General features: G+C 43.2%; 1 protein-coding gene across 4 annotated transcripts in view; it reads left to right on the forward strand.

Moving 5' to 3' along the window:
* LOC146567875 (RNA binding protein fox-1 homolog 3-like) overlaps nt 1-21,341 on the forward strand; it is a 597,530-nt gene that overhangs the window by 360,285 nt on the left and 215,904 nt on the right. For all 4 annotated transcript variants that reach the window (XM_085283551.1, XM_085283549.1, XM_085283552.1 and 1 more), the window contains exon 4: nt 2,421-2,542. In XM_085283551.1, coding sequence (XP_085139677.1) covers nt 2,421-2,542 — 122 coding nt within the window. The remainder of the gene's footprint in view (nt 1-2,420; nt 2,543-21,341) is intronic.

The following is a 21,341-nucleotide window of genomic DNA, read 5'->3' on the forward strand; positions in this document are numbered from 1 at the left end:
TGAGAGGCTAGCAGCTTTCTTTTTGTTGTTTGCACACGTGCTGTTGGATTAACTTGTTTTCTTTGATGGGAGACTGACAGCAAACCAGGGTGCTAAACAAACCATTCACTGCTCTGTTTATTGTGAGTTAACAGGCTAAGTGACTCTCAGCAGAGGAGGTTCACTTACTAAACAGCAGTGCAGGGACTAATACAGTAACTACGTTATTATTGTGGTAACAAGCACGGTAACTAGTTATTATGCCGAAATCAGGAACACGTTAATCGTTACTGGGATTTAGATAGGCTCGTTATTCGTTTGTGTGGTAGCTATCACGGAGCTTCCACAGATTCAGTAACATTAGTAAGTGGTGGAGGACAGCAGGTGGATGAGGGAGAGAGGGAAACATGAAGATGAAACCAGGAGACGTCCTTACTGAATCATCAGAGCTGAACAGGTGATGGAGAAACAGGTTTACCTTTTAGGTGACATGAATGAGTTGAAGGGAAGTTACGAACTGTTTCTGAGAGACAAATAACACCAGGATCCTTTTTTAGGTAGCTGACAGCTGGTAACTGTGCAGGGGCGGGTCTAGCAAAGTGTTGCCAGGGGGCCAGGGAGGGCATTAACAGGGAGAGGGGGGCACAAAGAAATACTTTCTTATTCTCATTTAAAATGTCTCGCTTTTATTAAATAATTATCTGAATCTTACAACAAACTATTGATAGATTGATACATATATACCATCAGAACAGTGTCCATCACTGTCACAACAGCGTTTGTTTGCATTCAAAGGCTTTATGATTTTTCCTATAATGGTGGGCCAGTCTCTAGTCAAAATGCCCGGGCTGATTTTTTGTCCCAGTCCAGCCCTGTATGCAGATGAGCATACAGGGCTAAAGAACACTGCTAAACAGTTTGACCAACATTTATGATGTAAAGGAGTTGGAGTGTAAAATGATGAAAGAGGAATGTTTTTACCATATTTATCACTTCTAGTGCACTTTAAAAACAACAACACCAAATATAAAAGACAAACACGGACCAGATGGTAAAAGAAGACCTAAGTAATGTTTCAATGTTGTGTTTGGACAGAGGAGGCTTGAACTCTGACAGTTGCTTCAACTGGAAAAAGCAGGATTTTCCCACAGGACTCACATGAGGATGAAACTGTAGAGAAGGATCCGTTTTCACAGCTAAGTTAATGGATTTCTCATATGGAGCCAGAAAGGGACGCTCGATGCAGGGGGGCTGCTAGTGCAACTGGGTATAAACATCATGACTTCTGCCTTATTCTCATTAAACTTCAACCGATTTAGTGCAATCTCCTGATGTCAATGATGCAGTCAAGGACAGGCTGGACAGAGGATGCACCAGTGCTTCAGTGGAAAATGCACTTGAAAGTTGTTTGCATAACAATGAAAGGAAACATTATGTCTCAGAAAAATAGTGCCACTTATGCCCAAGCTGTAGCTCATGTGGTGATTCTTCGTACTCTTTTCAAAGGTTTTAATATTTGCTCTTAAAGCTCTCCATGGTTTGGCTTCAGGTTACACTTCAGATCTGCTTAGCCTGCACCTCCCACTCGAACTCTGCGCTCCTCCAGTCAGATGCTTTTATTAGTTCGACGCTCCCAGTTAAAATCTAGAGGCGACAGATCTGAAAACTCTGCATCACCAATTTTCACATTGACATCAGATAAACCAGAAGCTAAAACAGGATCCAGAGTGGGCCCACGTTCCTGAGTGGGACCACTTACAGATTGAAATAGATTAAGAGTCCACTATATCTCCTTCACCAGAGGTTTCAAACTAACATGAATATTAAAGTCCCAACAATTTAACCATAATTTCACCCGAGAGACAGAAGTCAGTTAAAAGGTCCCTATTAAATGTTGGTGAAAGGTGAACTATCACACAGCAGTGCAGGAGAGTGACTCGAAAAGGTTTCATTCAAAGCAGCAGAAAGAGACGGGAGGCGACGACTGTTTACGGGCAAAGTTCAGTGGCTCGATCTCCACCACGACCCGCGGACTAAGGCTGGACTCACCAGGAGACATCCAGGTGTCAGTGACGCAAAATAAATCCAGTCCATGGGACGTGAAGAACAAAAGTACTGTTTGTGACTAACCTGGCATTTAGCAGACACTATTGTTTTGGCTCTGTTTGTTTGTTTGTTTGTTTACGCAGTTTGTTTGTAAATGCTTTAAAATAACAGTATGGCACATATTACATGGCATGGACACATGTTGTCCAAGAGGGGGAGGAGCTGGATCTGACTGATGTAAAGAAGGAGTAGAGGGGTACAGACAACAGGAAACATGTGGATACTGTCTCGGGATTGTTTTATTACCAGCCTCTTACTGTTTGAAACACATTAAGTATTATTGTTATCAGTGACTTTATATCGTGAATAAGAAGAAATGACTTTCACTTTTGCAGAAACCAAGCCAGGAAGTGGTCTGTGCAAACCAGGAACCATTGCTTTGTTTGGTAACGTGGTGTACAGCGATCTACTCAACGAGCACTTGTGGCACTTTGGGCTTCCCGTCATCACCAGACTGGTCAGTTTTTTTTCTCTTCCTGTTTAATCTTTCTTCTTCTTCCTGTTTACTGTGAGCTGCTCCTGCTTATTTGAATCTGTACTTGAAGTCCACGTGTCGAAATGTACTCACTACATAGCAGCTGTAAAACCTCTAACATAATTACACACACAGACACACACACACACAGACACACAGCTCACTCCTTGATTTCACTCAGTTGTTGACATTTGATGAGCCTGTGTGGTGCTCCATGGCCTTCAGGAGCTTTTCTTTGGATTGAGCTTGTTTATTAATTTGTTGTCTCAAGTCAGCTCCACCTGCTACACAGCTCAAGGTCTTTTGGAGGTGTGTGGGAAATTACTGAGGACCTTTTATGTCGTCGAGACGGCTTTTGCAGTTGTGTCCTGGGGAGGTAGCAGCACATAGAAGGGTAGGAAATGACTTAACAGACGGGTAAAGAGGGCCAGCTCTGTCCTGGCCCATCCCCTAGATGCTATCCCTGCCCCTGAGGGCAGTCAGAACATGGTATGAAATGTTTAGGTGGAAACTAGCAAGCTAAGGGCAGGAATAGCTCAGTAGGTAGAGTGGTGGCCCCATGATCGGAAGGTCGGGGGTTCGATTCCCCTGAACAGCTACCCTGAGGTACCCCTAAGCAAGGTGCCATCCCCACACACTGCTCCCTGGGTGCCCAATGGCTGCCCACTGCTTCACTGCGTGAATGGGTTAAATGCAGAGAGGAATTTTCCCGTGGGGATCAAGAAAGTACACTTTCTTTTCTTGTTAAATTTAATAAATTCTGTTTTCATGGATGCCTGGATGTTAAACTTAATTGTTACACCTGCTAAAGCAGCAACGCTGATGATTTTCAGGGTTCTTACGGGTGCTTGAAATCCATACGAACGGATGAGAGGAGAAATGATTCTCATTTCTCTCAGTGTTTGTTTGACTTTGGGACCTGAAGCGGACGGAGTTTTGGACCGGATTACTCCGCGAAGCTCCTCACTACGATAGCCGTAATGCTCTGACAATCCATCAAAAAATTTTTAACAGATTTCTGCAGCCAAAATCGGTTCGAGGTCAGTAAGCACAACCAGAATTCATACATAAGGCACACTTTTGATTTTTGAGAAAATTAAAGGATTTTAAGTCCTTATAGTGCGGAAAATACGTTATACAGAAGAAAATAATATATCGCGATATATATCGTTACCACACATGCTTCAAATTATATCGCAATATGGATTTTAGGCCATATCGCCCAGCCCTAATAGTAACCATCTGTACATGATATAGTTAGAACATGATTGAGAGTTATTTGTTGTTATTTGTTGCCAGCATGTCACACACTTTTCATTTTCATTTACTGTGTGCTTATGGATTCACTAGCTTACCTTAGCTTGTAGCCGACTGCTTGTAGCACTTTGGCGACAGTGGGAAGGAAAAACTCCTTTTTAACAGGAAGAAACCTCCGGCAGAACCAGGCTCAGGGAGGGGTGGGGCCATCTGCTGTGATTGGTTGGGGTGAGAGAAGGAAGACAGGATAAAGACATGCTGTGGAAGAGAGACAGAGATTAATTACAGATATGATTCAATGCACAGAGGTCTGTTAACACATAGTGAGTGAGAAAGGTGACTGGAAAGGAAAAACTCAATGCATCATGGGAATCCCCGGCAGCCTATGTCTATTGCAGCATAACTAAGGGAGGATTCAGGGTCACCTGGTCCAGCCCTAACTATATGCTTTAGCAAAAAGGAAAGTTTGAAGCCTAATCTTGAAAGTAGAGATAGTGTCTGTCTCCTGAATCCAAACTGGAAGCTGGTTCCACAGAAGAGGGGCCTGAAAACTGAAGGCTCTGCCTCCCATTCTACTTTTAAATACTCTAGGAACAACAAGTAGGCCTGCAGGGTGAGAGCGAAGTGCTCTAATAGGGTGATATGGTACTACAAGGTCATTAAGATAAGATGGGGCCTGATTATTTAAGACACAGGCATCGAACTCCAGGCATCGAGGGCCGGTGTCCTGCAGGTTTTAGATGTGTCCTTGATCCAATTATATGATTTATTTATTACATTTTATGTGCAGTGAATAAATAAAAGTATATTTACGATGGCCCCTACAGACAAAGCACGTACAAACTTCAAAAAATGTAAAAACACAACAGAAGTGCTCCAGGACGCTAGGGGGCAGTGTTGAGCTTTTGTTACCTGGTGGCTACACAAGCCAGGAAGTACCAATGACCGCATTTGGTGTGTGGTAGTAACAGGTAAATTAACTTTTTTTTTTTTATTATTTGAATATATGAGTACTTGTGTAGAAATACACAAACAATACACACATGCTTTCAATTGTGTAATTTAAGTGATCTAGTAGCTCTGCTTTGGAAGTTCAGTTAATGCTAGAAATGTGTTTTGGAGTTTGTACGTGTTTTGCCTCTAGGGGCCACCGCATATATTTATATATAAACACATATAAATAAAACCATGTTGTTGTTTTTTTACATTAGTAATTCGTTTTGTGCATAATTTTATATTGTTGTTAATAATAAATTAATTAAAGCAACAAAACAACCTGAAGAGCCATTTGGGAGCCGAAAATCCCATCACTACTGCAAAAGATGATGTACAACATAAGAACTCCAATCTGAAGTAAAGTTCATGAATAATCTGTGGAATGTAGCATCATTCCAGAGATTATTCATGAATGTCGGATCCTAAAATTTGAATTCAAATAAATGTTGTTGTAGTCTTAGCTAAGAAACTCTCATGTGATGTGCAAATATAACACAGGCCTAACGTTAGCTTAAGTAATGTTAGCTTTTAGCCAGCTCCTCAAGTCAGGAGGTCACGCTTCCCACGTCTACTCTGCTGACGAGAAGTAACCGCGATCATGTTTATGCAGGTTTTTGTGTGTCAGAGACCTGAGTCAGAGACGAGGCTTGAGATGAGAAGGAAGAGGACGTCACTTTATCCACACGCTGGTCATGTTGTGACCACTGCAGTTTCCCTTCTTTGGTAAAGATCTCTGGAGACATAAAACATGAGTGGCCACTATATTCAGGATGGTGATGCAGCATGGTAGCTTCCACAAACCTCTGCCAGCTCCTCTGTGTTTTTGATGGAAGTTTTTGAGAACACATCAGTTTGTTGGAAAATGTCGTTACACAGTAACCAGTGTATATTTATTAGTACAACGTTGTTTTTCACCTATTAAATAACCTCAAAGAAACAACAGAATCTACAGCATTCTTACTAATGTAATGCTGTGACAGCATTCACAGTCAGAGTCAGAAAAAAGAGCAAACAGTAGTGGAGCCAAAGTCACCTGCTGAGTTCTTCCAGGTAAAAGATACCTGTGTGTCTGCAGCTGGCAACACGTCAGTCTGTGGGTTAGACAGACATCTGCAGGCAGCCTGAAACTAGAACTCCGAGCAGGACGAGGAGGCTCCAGGATTACAGGCTCTAAGACACACACTCGTTTGACTTCAAATGTCTTACTGTTTCAATAAAAACAAATTCTATTATACATTTTGATAGGTTTGTAGCTTGAACCCATCCGCTGGAACGTTGAAGGCAATATAATTACACTGCAAAGCAAGACACAAGTAGGCAAGCTTCTTCATGTTTCTCGTGCACGGGAGAGAACCGGACAGGCACCGTTCCTTCGCTTGACCCCAGTTGCTCTCGTCCGTTCTCCCGTACCACTGTTCTTTTATTGAGGTTACATGAATATGCATAAGTTCATTAACATATGACGTCTACATACACACAAAGAGTACCTTGTGTGTGTGTGTGTGTGTGTGTGTGTGTGTGTGTGTGTGTGTGTGTGTGTGGACTGCTGATCAAAGGGTCAAACATCCTTGGTCAGGAAGAGGGTAGCCTTCCCCTCACCCTAGATGGTTCATCCTAGATAACACGGTGAGGAAGTCCTGCAGTTCATCTAAACAAAGAGCACTTAGACTCGAACAGACGCAACTACGTTAATCCTACCATAAAACAATAAGACACGGTATGACCTCTCATGCTCCCAAAGTGCTGTCTAATACACACAAAGTTTGCAGACTATCAAGGATCAAAACCTCTACCAATCTACAACTAATTACAAAACTCTAAGCATATATAAGTAAATATTTCTAAGCATAAATGACAATCAACAATACAAATCTAACATTTCCCCCCTTTTTGACCTTTATGCTTGAAAAGTTCCCAGGTATGAATACCTCATGTCTGACAGTTTCAATGCAAACATTTTTATACTCAGCATATGTCAAATCACCCTAAATTACTGAAAAGGTACACAGTTCAACAAATGTATTAGCAGTTATCCCATTCATTGAGCTCATCTCATGGCAAACTGCATCTTACGAGCAAACAAAGAAATTGTTAATTTAACCTTCCTGCCTTCTTGGGACCTTTTTGTGCCACTGCTATGTGTTAAATGGCTGCCATTTCCACTGTGTTCAGTGGAATATAACCAAACTTGCCACAGGATAGTTTTTACCTGTCAATGTTAATATTCCAGTGTGAATTCCTTAAATCAGCCTAAAATGGCTGAGCAGCAGAAATCCCCACACCCATCACCCTGGGGACCATTTTCTGCCCATTGACTTCCATTATAAACGCTATTTTTCAACCCCAAATTATCATCATATGATTTTATTTTTTCTTCTTTTCTTGGATGTCAATGAAGACTCAGGGCCTTGAAGTTTTAATTTTTAAATTGCAAAAAAAATGCAAAAAAAATAATGGCAGGTCAAAATGTATGTTGGTGCCAATCTTTGGTCCATCTAAAGGCCTACTTATAATGACAATCACATATTACTTCAACTGGTTTTTTGTGGAAATATTTAGTTTCGTTTTTTGGTTTTTGGGACTTATAACACAGGGCGCTCATGTAATAACACTGGGATTTGAAGGGTTAAAACAACGAAAATATAATTAAAACTTTACATGAATATTTCAGGGAGAAGTAGTTTTACAAGGTTGGCTAATTTAAAGTGGAATAAAATATGGATATATGGTCTTTTTATGGCGTGGCTGAGAATGGTCCCTAGGGTGATGGGTGTGAGTTTTTTAAAGGATGGCAGGAGGGTTAATAGTGAAAATAAGAAGATAACATTTTCAAAAACATCTCAGCTTGGTGATGCTTCCTTCGGGTGTGCAAATCACATGTCTCTCCCTGCAGAGTGGTTTAAGCTCTGCAGGGCGTCATGAATGTCTCTTCCAGTTGTTTCCATCACTGTCTATAGGACCAGAGTCCAAATGTATGTAGAATAAACATTCAAACATACCAGTTAGTTTTGTTGTTCGTCAACATGGGTCTCAGCTATTTCCAAGCTGCAGACCTCTCAGCACTCCAGTTTTATGGCCTCTTACCAGCCCCCATCACCTGACTTCAGACCTTCGTCTTGTGAGGGGGATATTTATGACTCCTTAATTGTCCACGCTCTGCAGAAAAGCTCTCTGTGGAAAGGGTGCTGGGTTCCGTCATCTTACTGCTGTTATGATCCCAGCAGCCTTCAGAGAGTCATCGTATGCACAATACAGTGGCACAGCGTTAGGTGATGTTCATAGGAAACTGCTGTTATCACCACCATAGCTTCTGGTTCCTGTGCTTTTCACAGAATCATGATGTCATCCTCGAACTCCTTCTGCGCTGTCGATGGAGCCCTCATCCCTCGAGTTTTCATGTCCCAATGCTGCTGAAGATTTAAGGCAGAGCACGTCGTACACCTTAATTGTCTTTCTCAGCGTCAATATTGAATCTTTCATTTTATTTAAAATCTTGCTGTGGGAAGTCTCCTCTTGATCTCCTGGAAGCTCAGTAGCACAGCTCTCTGTGTGATGTCTGCTGTGCTGAAGATGATCTCTGATCCTCCTGAAGCCTCTCTCCTGGCCTCAGCTCCCATCCTGTGGACGATCCTCTCAGGCACTCCTTCTCGTCATGCATAGTCCTGATTTTGGGCCTGCTGGATCTGTCTCTCTTAGGTGAGAGTTATCATGTGTCCATCTCCTCTGCCTTCCTCCTGGTTCAGCTGTTTCCGGCACCAGCTGGGGTCCTATAAGGATGAGCGTCGTAGTCAAGGTAACCAAGAGGGTCCTGGTCGCACACAGGTCCGTCACGCCTCGCACTTGGTTGCCCTAGAGTTGATCAGAGGCTGGAGGTTGAAGTGCGAGCTTACCCTACGGGGGCTCAATCAGCACTCCCCCCTCACCACTGAAACAACCAAGTGTGAGATTTCTCTATTGTGCTGTCTTGAGGGTGCCGGGGTTTCCTGGGACCTCGACCTCTTGCAGTGGCTCTGATAAATCCAGGAGGGTCTCTCGCTATTTTGCAGGCAGTTAAAATGGTCCTTGCTGTGGCTCCAAGGTCTGATCTCATGATGGGCCCCAACCAGCTTGACCTTTGACCTCAACCACTGCCTGGTCCTGTCAGCTATGCGCTTCTCACTGGGCCTCTGAAGATTTCTCAGGAGATTACTGCTGCACCTGTATTTCCTTGCTAGGAAGACAAACTATTTGGAGAGTATGTCAACAATCATGAAACCACATTCTTTAGTTCAGTGAACTTCACTTATAGGCCATCAAAGCCTCATCTGAACATGGGTGCACCACTTGCACAGGTTTAATATTTGTAAATAAAACGGCTAATCACACAAATCACTGCAACAATAATAAAAAACATTGTTTCATGTTAATCCTGGACCCCTCCTCTTGACGCATGGACACACCCATGCGTCAACTCACCAAACCTGGATTCCTGTCTTAAAGAAAAAGATTAGCTAGATCATATCCCAGGCAACATCAGGGCATCTCCTCCCCTGGAGCAGCACCACCCTGGACCTATAATCCTGCAATAAAAATGTTAGTGTGTTTTGCATATTAAGTTTGCTTAACACCTGGCTCTCCCAGGAGCCTGCATACACACCATCATGGCCTGGAAAACAAGATCTGGAAGTAAAATCAAACGTCATACCTGTAAACAATTGTATCATAAGAACAAGAAGCATTCAACATCAGCAAGACAAGTGTCATGTGCAGGTTTTCTCAAATCAGTAAACTACAATTATTTTCATAAGTCGCCTCAGACATGGATCATCCCATGTACTCAGGCAACATTAATGTAATCGGTGACTGCTATTAAGCAAAGTCACTCCACTCATATATTATTTATGGGCTCAAGAGTGGCCAGCAAATGAGCCCATATTAACTATTCCATAACACTGTATCTCTTATTTGTTTTTCTCATGTCACTTGTCCGCTTCTGCCGAATCCTCTACACGCAGTCATAGAAAAACAAACATTAGCAACACAGTGACCATTGGTGGTCAGATGCAGGTCGACAGGTTCCAGAGGTGCCATAAAAAGACCATAAAGTTAGCCATCTATAGCTGTGGAAAGAAGTAACACCAGTTCTCAACACAGGAAATTTCACACATGTTATTCACATTATCAAAGTAACCTTCACATTTTCCCATCAACACAATGCAACAGCATCACCACTCATAACCTGTAAACACAGTTTTCCTCACACATAAACCCAGAAATCCTGTAGTAGGAAAAAACATCAACCAGTCGGCCTGGTATAAATCGCATCATCAATTCACATGAAGAACTGGCTTGCTGTAAGAAAAGAAAATGCAAATATTAGCGCTTGCGCAGGCGTATGCATACTTTGTCACAGTTATCTCTGTGAGCAACTCAAGCCTATGAATAACACACCTGATAAATGCACAGACACAGAAAATGGCATTTAAAAGGTTAAATCATCATGCAACCTCGAGTGTTGCTGTCATCTTTCTGCTCCTGTAAAAGGAAACACATGGGTTCATCTGCACCTTTGTCAGGTGGGGGTTAGCTTCACACAATCATGTTCAGTCAGTCAGTTATTTTAAAATTCTTACTCATTCACTCAGTGGTTCCTTCTTTTGCTAATTGTGGAAATTATCATCGCATTCGTTTCCACGCTCAGCAAAACGACGTTATTTCAAAAAGAAAAATAATTTAGACTGGATTTCCTCGTTGAATCCTTTTTGGGGGGGACTCCCATTTCCTAATTGTCCCAAATAAGTGGCTTCCTCCTGAACCCATTTTAAATGTGGAGAAACTCACTTGCAACAATTTTCTTGACGACGTGTAACGCTTTTAATTCCCGACTTGCAGATCTGCTCAAAGAAAAGAAATTCACAAGCAAAAATCAGTGCTTGTTCAAAAATGAAAAATAAAAAATAACAGAGATTATCAAACCAAACTTTTAGTGCACTGTGAAAGTATCAAACTAAAAAGGCCTTGTTAAGTCATGACACAAACTCCTCATCAACTTCACAACAGGAGAAGAATCATCAGCTAGATTCACTCCAAACCAACCATCAGCTGCACAACACACAACATAAGCCTAATATCTTATTAGCTATGAGTTTAATCACCAGGTCTGTGCTCTTCACTCATTTAGGTCACAGATCTATTTTATTCAATTTTCCTTTTCCCTTCATCATAAAACATGTGACATGCTGTCATGCACTTCACAAAACAGTCTGTTCTGACGTATTCAGAGTTGTGTATCTAAATACAGGATTCACTCGCACATCAAAGCAGGAAACTTAGTGTTTTAGAGTCTCCACTCTAACAAACTCCAACACATCTCATTCACTCGTGCTAGAATTCAGTCACCTTTCATTAATCTAAAACAACTAATTTGCATATCAGCTATTAACCCGCTAAGTTGACAGGACGACAGAAAAGCATGTTCAAAATAGTATCACAAAAGACAATTTCCCTCATACAGTAAATTACTTGTGCTGCATCAATCAAGCAGGAAGCTTCTCCCAATTTACTATATTAACAACTAAATTTATTGTCTGATCACTGGTTGGTCAAACCAGAATCTTTTTTCCCCACAAAAGTTAAACTGTTGTCCTGCAACCTAGAGAGTCAATTTTTTTTTATTGGATAAATTCAGTATTTGATAACAAGTGTCTGCTAAATTGACACTATTTTAACACTCATGAAAGATAACAAGCTAATTTTCATTACATGTGTTTGTGTTATTAGGCAGGTTTGATGCATGTCTGTGGAGCTGCATATCCAGCAGAGCATGTTCTTAAAGCTGCCTTTCCTACACACTTCTCTGCTATTATTTAATAATTTCTTAACTAATGTGCTATGAGTCCACTGGTCTTTGCATCACACGAGGTGACTTGGACAAGATGATAAACAGACTCACACGCTGAAGATGTTGTCTAATCTTCATAAGCTCTCTTATGTTTGTGTTAGTAGGGTTAATGCATGTTTTGTGTGATTCTGTATATGTTTGTATATGTTTCAGACTCCTTCACAATTTTCCAACTTAAGCAGTCAGTTTTCTTTTCCCCAAGTTTGCTAACCCAAATTTTGATTTCCCACATTAAATAATTCCTATGTGTTCTCACCTAGTCTTCTCACTCTGTTGTCCTCTCACTTTTTTGTCCTCTCCCACTTTCAACAGTCCAACAGCCGGCAGTTCTCCTTCAGCTTTGTCCTGTGTTCCACTGTCTCTTCTTGCCATTTTACTCCACAGGTGGCAAATGTCAAACTCCAACTGTTCAGTTCTCCTCAAACGTTTTCTTCACATGCACAGTGAAGTCACAGCCTGTTGTAAACACAGTGCCATCCATCCGATCAATCAGGATGATGGGTTTGCTCTTCTTCTCTGATGCTGTTTGTCCACATTGCTGCTGCTTTGCTGGGACTTTTTGTGCTCAGGACTTGCTGCTGTCTCTTTATCATGTTATTGCTTTGGAGCTGCATTCCTTGTCTTCAGGGAGGGGTGAGAGCTTGCTTGCTTGTGAGGTTGAGAGACACATGGCGCTGTAAATAAGTCAGCCAGAAACTTGGCCTGCATGTTTCCAATGATGTTAAACTATAACTTTCTTCCGACCGCTGCATGTGGAAAATTGATTCAGGTCTGCTTTTCACCTGAAAGTGACAAACTAAGACATTTCATTATTATCATCACTGCTTAATCAACACACATCTCTCTCTCTCTCTGTGTTTTTGTGAACAGTCTTTTCTTAAAAGCAGGAAATGAAATTGTAGTTGTTTTTGGCTGATCAACACAAAACCTTTTTCCTATGATTTTTCTTTTTCACTCTTTTTTTTTCTTTTTTCGTTACAATAGCTGGTGACCTGCAGAATCACCGCTCTCACTCACAATCAAAGGCAATTACTTTTACACAGCGCACAAAAACACTGTGATGTCAGACACATTCACTTTGTCATCTGCATAAATGGTAAATGGCCTGTATTTGTATAGCGCTTTTCTAGTCCCTAAGGACCCCAAAGCGCTTTACACAACCTGTCATCCACCCATTCACACACTGGTGATGGCAGCTACATTGTAGCCACAGCTGCCCTGGGGCGCACTGACAGAGGCGAGGCTGCCGGACACTGGCGCCACCGGGCCCTCTGACCACCACCAGTAGGCAACGGGTGAAGTGTCTTGCCCAAGGACACAACGACCAAGACTGTCCAAGCCGGGGCTCGAACCGGCAACCTTCCGATTACAAGGCGAACTCCCAACTCTTGAGCCACGATCGCCCCATTAAGTCATGTGGCTGGAGATATGTGCCATGGTGATCCATAGGCATGATCACACATTTATTTAATTATTTTCAACCCAACAAAACAAATAAACAAAAACATGATGCTGATGTTATGAACACTCTACACACAAGTCAAGATGCAGGAAAACTGCTCATGGAAACGCTGCACACTCCCTGTTTCCCCCTCTTTGAGTAGTTCCCAGACAGCTCTTGATCTGATAATGTGTAGCTTGCTCATCAGCTCAGAAAAAAACCTGCAACGCAACATCACACAGTAGTTGCATGCTCTGCCCACAGCGGCAAAGTCTTACACTTTCATATTCAACACAGCTCCTCCATCATGTACTTTTAGATGTTTCATACAGGGTTCAGCATATTAGTTGTTTTCACAGGTGTGCTCCACATCTCAACAATGGCTCATAACAAGACGACAGTCTTTCACACAGGTCAAGTGCCTCTATGCACTTCATTAGTTTAAATATTTACCTATATCACTTCACCTCACATGTCATTGTACTGAATTTAAGCAACCACAAGCTTAATATAGATTACTTTTAACAACTATCCACCTCAATTACATCTATGGTCTGGCACACAGGCTGCTGTCGATCAGGGCAAGCTAAAGAATAAACATTGTGTCAGCAAGGGGTGGGGGGAAAGCCATTCACCAGAGCATATCTTAAGTGCTGCTGATGTGGGCTGGCCTTCTCCACAGCTCTCCAAGGCTGGTGTGTTTTCTGAAAACTTCTAACATTTGAATCTCTTCCATTTATAAGCCTGCGATTAACCGCACAGCTCAGGTCCGCGTGACCGCGCTCGCGTGAACCCGCGCAGCTGTGGAGCCGTCGCTCTCTCTTTTTTGTGCTGCCAGGAGCAAAGTCCAGCACAAACGTCTGTCTCCCTCCGACTCACTCTTGGTTGCTTAGAAACCCATGATAACAACAACAGTCGGTGTCACAGACCACGTGTTCTGCTCTGGACACACTCACACACAACAACAACGACGACGACGACGACAATGACAACAACACAAAATAGGCCTACTGTCCAGCACAATCTGGACCCCGCGGAACTTCTCAACATCCCACTGAGCGGTGGAGAATTCACTACAGTACCCCACACAGCGGTCTGTATTTCGCCCCACTAAGACGGCGAACCAAAAAAAGTTCGAACTGCGCAACTCTGCGACTTAATGCTTCTGTACAAAAAAACCCACTGAGCGGCTTTGTACATCGCCCCACTTAGACGGCGAATTTTAGCCCAACTGAGCGGCCACGGACAACGCCCCACTGAGCGGCGAAGACGTACAGTTATAGAGTTGGACTCTAAACTTATTCGGTGTTGCTTAGCGTGTAATATCAGCCTCGAATCCCGCCAATCGCCATTCATCGAGGAGAAAAGACATACAGCGAATCCACAGGAACTTCCTGGCTGACGTCAGTCTTTCAGCGTGCCTCACCTCCCCTTGGTGAATGCGATTCCAGGGCTCCGGCATCGAAGGACCAATTAATGATAGGTTTGTAGCTTGAACCCATCCGCTGGAACGTTGAAGGCAATATAATTACACTGCAAAGCAAGACACAAGTAGGCAAGCTTCTTCATGTTTCTCGTGCACGGGAGAGAACCGGACAGGCACCGTTCCTTCGCTTGACCCCAGTTGCTCTCGTCCGTTCTCCCGTACCACTGTTCTTTTATTGAGGTTACATGAATATGCATAAGTTCATTAACATATGACGTCTACATACACACAAAGAGTACCTTGTGTGTGTGTGTGTGTGTGTGTGTGTGTGTGTGTGTGTGTGTGTGTGTGTGTGTGTGTGTGGACTGCTGATCAAAGGGTCAAACATCCTTGGTCAGGAAGAGGGTAGCCTTCCCCTCACCCTAGATGGTTCATCCTAGATAACACGGTGAGGAAGTCCTGCAGTTCATCTAAACAAAGAGCACTTAGACTAGAACAGACGCAACTACATTAATCCTACCATAAAACAATAAGACACGGTATGACCTCTCATGCTCCCAAAGTGCTGTCTAATACACACAAAGTTTGCAGACTATCAAGGATCAAAACCTCTACCAATCTACAACTAATTACAAAACTCTAAGCATATAGAAGTAAATATTTCTAAGCATAAATGACAATCAACAATACAAATCTAACACATTTTATAATAATATCATGTTATTGACTGTGAGCAATAACATCTGTTTCATATGATTATATTTTAAATCTCCCGTTTTTGAAATCAGTCACAAATACAGATTAAAAAACATGTTCAGCTGAGCTGAAACAGATGTTAGACGGATGTGGTGCAGAGGTGGTCGTGGTTACTCACCCCATGGTCCACAGTCGCCTGGATGACCTCTGTGTCAGCTGGAGTGTTGAGTCAAACTGCTTTCATATCCGTCAAACATTTCACGGACTTCCTAAATACAAACTTTGATATTAACCCGATCACCACCTTAACCAGCTCTACTCTGAGTTGTGCTTCTCTGGTACTCTGCAGACTTTCTTGTCAAACACCTCTATACAGTGGGGCAAAAAAGTATTTAGTCAGCCACCGATTGTGCAAGTTCCCCCACCTAAAATGATGACAGAGGTCAGTAATTTGCACCAGAGGTACACTTCAACTGTGAGAGACAGAATGTGAAAAAAAAATCCATGAATCCACATGGTAGGATTTGTAAAGAATTTATTCATAAATTAGGGTGGAAAATAAGTATTTGGTCAATAACAAAAATACAACTCAATACTTTGTAACATAACCTTTGTTGGCAATAACAGAGGTCAAACGTTTACTATAGGTCTTTACCAGGTTTGCACACACAGTAGCTGGTATTTTGGCCCATTCCTCCATGCAGATCTTCTCGAGAGCAGTGATGTTTTGGGGCTGTCGCCGAGCATCACGGACTTTCAACTCCCGCCACAGATTTTCTATGGGGTTGAGGTCTGGAGACTGGCTAGGCCACTCCAGGACTTTCAAATGCTTCTTACGGAGCCACTCCTTTGTTGCCCGGGCGGTGTGTTTTGGATCATTGTCATGTTGGAAGACCCAGCCTCGTTTCATCTTCAAAGTTCTCACTGATGGAAGGAGGTTTTGGCTCAAAATCTCACGATACATGGCCCCATTCATTCTGTCCTTAACACGGATCAGTCGTCCTGTCCCCTTGGCAGAAAAACAGCCCCATAGCATGATGTTTCCACCCCCATGCTTCACAGTAGGTATGGTGTTCTTGGGATGCAACTCAGTATTCTTCTTCCTCCAAACACGACGAGTTGAGTTTATACCAAAAAGTTCTACTTTGGTTTCATCTGACCACATGACATTCTCCCAATCCTCTGCTGTATCATCCATGTGCTCTCTGGCAAACTTCAGACGGGCCTGGACATGCACTGGCTTCAGCAGCGGAACACGTCTGGCACTGCGGGATTTGATTCCCTGCCGTTGTAGTGTGTTACTGATGGTGACCTTTGTTACTTTGGTCCCAGCTCTCTGCAGGTCATTCACCAGGTCCCCCCGTGTGGTTCTGGGATCTTTGCTCACTGTTCTCATGATCATTTTGACCCCACGGGATGAGATCTTGCGTGGAGCCCCAGATCGAGGGAGATTATCAGTGGTCTTGTATGTCTTCCATTTTCTGATGATTGCTCCCACAGTTGATTTTTTCACACCAAGCTGCTTGCCTATTGTAGATTCACTCTTCCCAGTCTGGTGCAGGTCTACAATACTTTTCCTGGTGTCCTTCGAAAGCTCTTTGGTCTTGGCCATGGCGGAGTTTGGAGTCTGACTGTTTGAGGCTGTGGACAGGTGTCTTTTATACAGATGATGAGTTCAAACAGGTGCCATTCATACAGGTAACGAGTGGGGGACAGAAAAGCTTCTTACAGAAGACGTTACAGGTCTGTGAGAGCCAGAGATTTTCCTTGTTTGAGGTGACCAAATACTTATTTTCCACCCTGATTTACCAATAAATTCTTTACAAATCCTACCATGTGGATTCATGGATTTTTTTTTCACATTCTGTCTCTCACAGTTGAAGTGTACCTCTGGTGCAAATTACTGACCTCTGTCATCATTTTAGGTGGGGGAACTTGCACAATCGGTGGCTGACTAAATACTTTTTTGCCCCACTGTATGTGCTTGGTTGGCCAGCAGGTGCTCGTCTGTCTGGAGCTCAAAGTCCCACAGGACCTCATCCCTGCTGTTCTCGAACACTGTCAGCTGTGTCTCCCAGCAGGAATGGGGGACGTATAATCCATATGCAGCAGAGATGTTCCTGCACACTGTCCCAGCAGGAAATAGAGTTTCTAAAATCCAGCATCTCAAGTATGGCAAGTAGGAAGAATGTTAATGGAAGATGTTTTTTGAATGGTATTACTGGAGAAAAGCAAAAGAAGGCAGCCGGTGTCATGGCTGTCAGTCAGTTTGCACTGACACACCTGTCATGTGTACAGATGTGCAAACAGCCTCATTTAAAGCAAAGTATTAGGACAAATAGCTTTTTATGTGTGAGTATAAGTACACTCGTTATGACACATCTCAGCACTTTCATCATAAAGACTTCATGGACGGTTGAGGTGAAGCACTCGTTTATTTACTGTAAATATAGAAATGTCTTATTTTTAAATGTGGGAACGTTTGATTGATAATAAAAGGATTTGGACAATTTGGCAGGATAAAAAAAACATGGGAAGCAAAGCGACGCTGAAAGTACTTCATACAAGAATATGGACCGAACGTGTGTGACGCAGAAATAATCTCTGCTGCATTTGAAGTGAGAGAAGAATAGCTAATGTGCATAAATCATCTCTCTGAACATATTGGTAACATTTTAGTTTGTATCAGGGGTCTCAAGCTCGCGGCCCGGGGGCCATTCGCGGCCTGCGTCACCCCTACATTGATGTGAAGTCTAATGCAGCTTGACGTGACTGTTGCTGTTAGGGAGGATTTGTTTGTTGTTGAGGGCAATGTTCAAATGAGTTCTTAAATGATTTAATATGAAGGCAACATGAGCAGAGAGCACAAACATGCTGAGGCTGTTAGCTCAGTGACAGACTCACAAACTCATGTGTCACTTGCATTTGTATGTTGTTAAATACAAACACAATGACAGCAGCAGTGCTGCCACGTGTGTGACAGACAGAGAGGAGATACAGTTAGATCAAACCTGCGTTCATGTTTGTAGTTTTGTCTTGTTATAAAGTATTTGAAATTTTAAAAAACAAACACAACATTTTCAGAAATGTTTGTGGGAGTTTTCTTGTTTGTTTTGTACTACTTGAACACTAAAGTGTCCCTCAGCTCATTTCAGTTTGAGACCCCTGCAGCGCCCCATACAGTTATTGCTAATAACTGTATGGGGCGCTGAACCTACACACCTGCATTTACTTCTGAATTTGTGATTTAAATTATTGAAACGTTTCATTTTCTGATACAAAACTCGTCTTTGTTCATTTTTAAACATCCATATAACATATTGTTGCAAAGCTGTATGTAATGGAAACCTGCAGTAACGTCTATCTTAGGTGTGAATGTTGTCGCTGTTTTCTTTTTAATATGTCGTGATAACAGGAGGATAATTCATAAGCAGCCTTTTTCCTGTTTCTCGGTCTGAAAGTGTGAGGGGCAGTTTGAGTTCAGTCACAGTGCAGAGAGGTGCAGGAGGCAGGGCGCTGTGAATATTACCTGTGCTGTTAGCACAGTGACGCAGTCACACATCACACACACTTTGTGCTGAGGGGACGTCGGGCTGAAGCCCACTCATTGTGCCTGAAGGAAAGCAGAGCTTTCCGGTGCTCGCCGTGTGTGCAGTGCAGCATTGCAGGCAGTAGGTGGTTAAAATGGTGCTTTCCTCAGAAGTGTATTGACTTTACTGGTGGTGGTGTGGGGGGGGGAGTTGGTGGGGGAAATGTGCTGAGGCAGGCTACATCTAGCCCTGCCCACCCTCACACACTCTCTGCTGCTCTGCCTGTCTTTCCCAGTCTAACACACACACACACAAAATACATATCAGAATGATACAGATGCAAAGTCAGCATTATTCTGACACAGGTGTGTGTGACATGAGCTGATTTTACAAAGGTGCAAACATCCAGCAACACCCGGCTTCAGCATGCAGCCTGCAGTAATCCCAGCTCAGCCAAGCCAGCAAGTGCACACACACACACACACACACACACACACACACACACCTATTCACAGAGGCATGTTAGCGTGTTAGCGCTAGAAACCGAAGCAACAACAGAACAACAAGCAGAGGAAGCAGCTCCACTTCATGCTGGTTCTTCTTCTAAGCTTGTGTGACGGCTGTCTTGCCTCTGACCCCCCACACACATCATGGATGAACCTCCCGTCCTCTTCCTCCCCAGTGCTCCTTAATAAAACCAGCTGCTATCTCTGGCTCTTTCGCGTAAAGGGAAACGCTGCCAAGCTGCTCCGTCTTCCTCCCTCACAGCTCTTTGCATCTTTGCCTTTTCTTTCTTTCTAATCTCATCTTTCCTTGTCATTTGTGCTCCGGCACGTCCGTCGGCTATCCCACAACTTCCACGCAGCATCTCGCCATCCACCACCTCCCAGCGTGTATCTGCCACAGCAGCGTCCCTTCACAGTTCATCTCTTTCTCCCTCCTCTTAGCTGCTCTCCTTCTTTCTCTCTTCCTTTTTTCCTCCCTGCTTGAAAGCTTCTGCGCTGCTGTACAGCGTGGTGACTTCCAGGTTTTCCCAGCCCGACTCGTTCCAGTGCTTTTCACCCGCCAACGCTGTTAAAGAAAGTGGCTCTCAGACTGGTGTTCCCTTAGAGCAGAGCTGCTGAGCTGGAACTACTGGGAATGACATTTGAAGAAAAGAGGCGAGCGTGTGCTCAGACTGAGAGGAGGCAGGTTTGACTGTGTGTAAGTGGAACACGAGAATAGTTAACATCGGCGAAACGCAGGGAAAGATGGAGGCAGGAAGAGCTGAGCACTGAGTGAAAGCTCAAGTTGGACAAGGAGAGGAAGAAGAGACAGGCGGAAAAGAAGTGAAAGGAAGAATAAATAACAGAGTGTAGAGTAACGGCGTCTCACAGTACTCTCTCCTTCTTAGCACTATTTCTCTCTTTCCTTCTCCCTACGGCAAAGAAGCAAAGGGGGACTTTTGGAAAGGTTCAGGGGGAGGAGAAGCTCTGCAGCAATTTTAAGAAGCAAAAAGAGGCAGCAAGAGAGAGGAAGACCCACTGTGTTCAGGGCCAGAGGAACACATGAAAAGGATTTTAACTGCTGCAAACACAGAGGCCATCAGCGAACACTTAGCAAACAGCAAAAACAAACTGAGTGACGACGAAGAACAGCGCAGACACTGAAAACACTCGAACACACAAGACACAGAGAGAAAAAGAGGAAGAGCGCTGGTCTCTCTGGTTTCCTTGTGCATCTTCATCTTCTAACCTCTCTCATCCCCTCTCAGCGAAGATGATGATGTATTTCTGGGTGAGTACTTAGGCCCTGTGAGGGCTCCTGAGCATTACTGAGGGACCCCACACACACACACACACACACACACACACACACACACACACACACACACACACACACAATGACTGAGAATCCTTTTTGTGATGACATAAAACGTGTGGTGTTGAGTTTCTGGGTGTGTGTGGGAGCTGATGTGTTTTTGTCATCTTGGCCCACAGAGCTCAGCTCTCTCTTCCTGTCAGAGATAATGTGAAGCTTTGCAGTTATTAGCAGTGAGGTTACAGTGTTGCTCTTCATGTATACGTCTGCTTTGAGGTGAATTAGTAGGTCTGCAGACTACTCTGTGAGTACACAGTAGTGGATTACTGCACACTTGCATCACTGATATGATGAGCAGGACCAATCACAACTATTGTTATTACTGCTGCCAGGCTGGATTCACAGTTTGAGTCTGTCAGAGGAGACTTGTCCCCAAACTGTGAGGGTTTACTTTGATTTGTTGCTGTTAGTTTGTAACTTCAGGACAAAATCAACAAGCAAATTAAAAACATGTCACAGAAGTAGAAGATAGCAATGGCCAACTGCTTTTTAAAATGACAACATTACATGACATGAGTGCAAAAAAACTGCATTCTTCTTTCATTGGTGACAGTTTACAGACTGTGCCTCTCATCTCAGCTTTCCTTATTCCCTTTAGTTCACTGTAACACTGTAGCACTGTAACACTGTAACACTGTAGCACTGTAGCACTGTAACACTGTAGCACTGTAACACTGTAACACTGTAGCACTGTC

Source organism: Mchenga conophoros, linkage group LG8, assembly GCF_057382185.1.
Source record: "Mchenga conophoros isolate Kocher_MC1m ecotype Shallow Benthic linkage group LG8, M_conophoros_male_GT1.1, whole genome shotgun sequence".
Lineage (NCBI taxonomy): Eukaryota > Metazoa > Chordata > Actinopteri > Cichliformes > Cichlidae > Mchenga > Mchenga conophoros.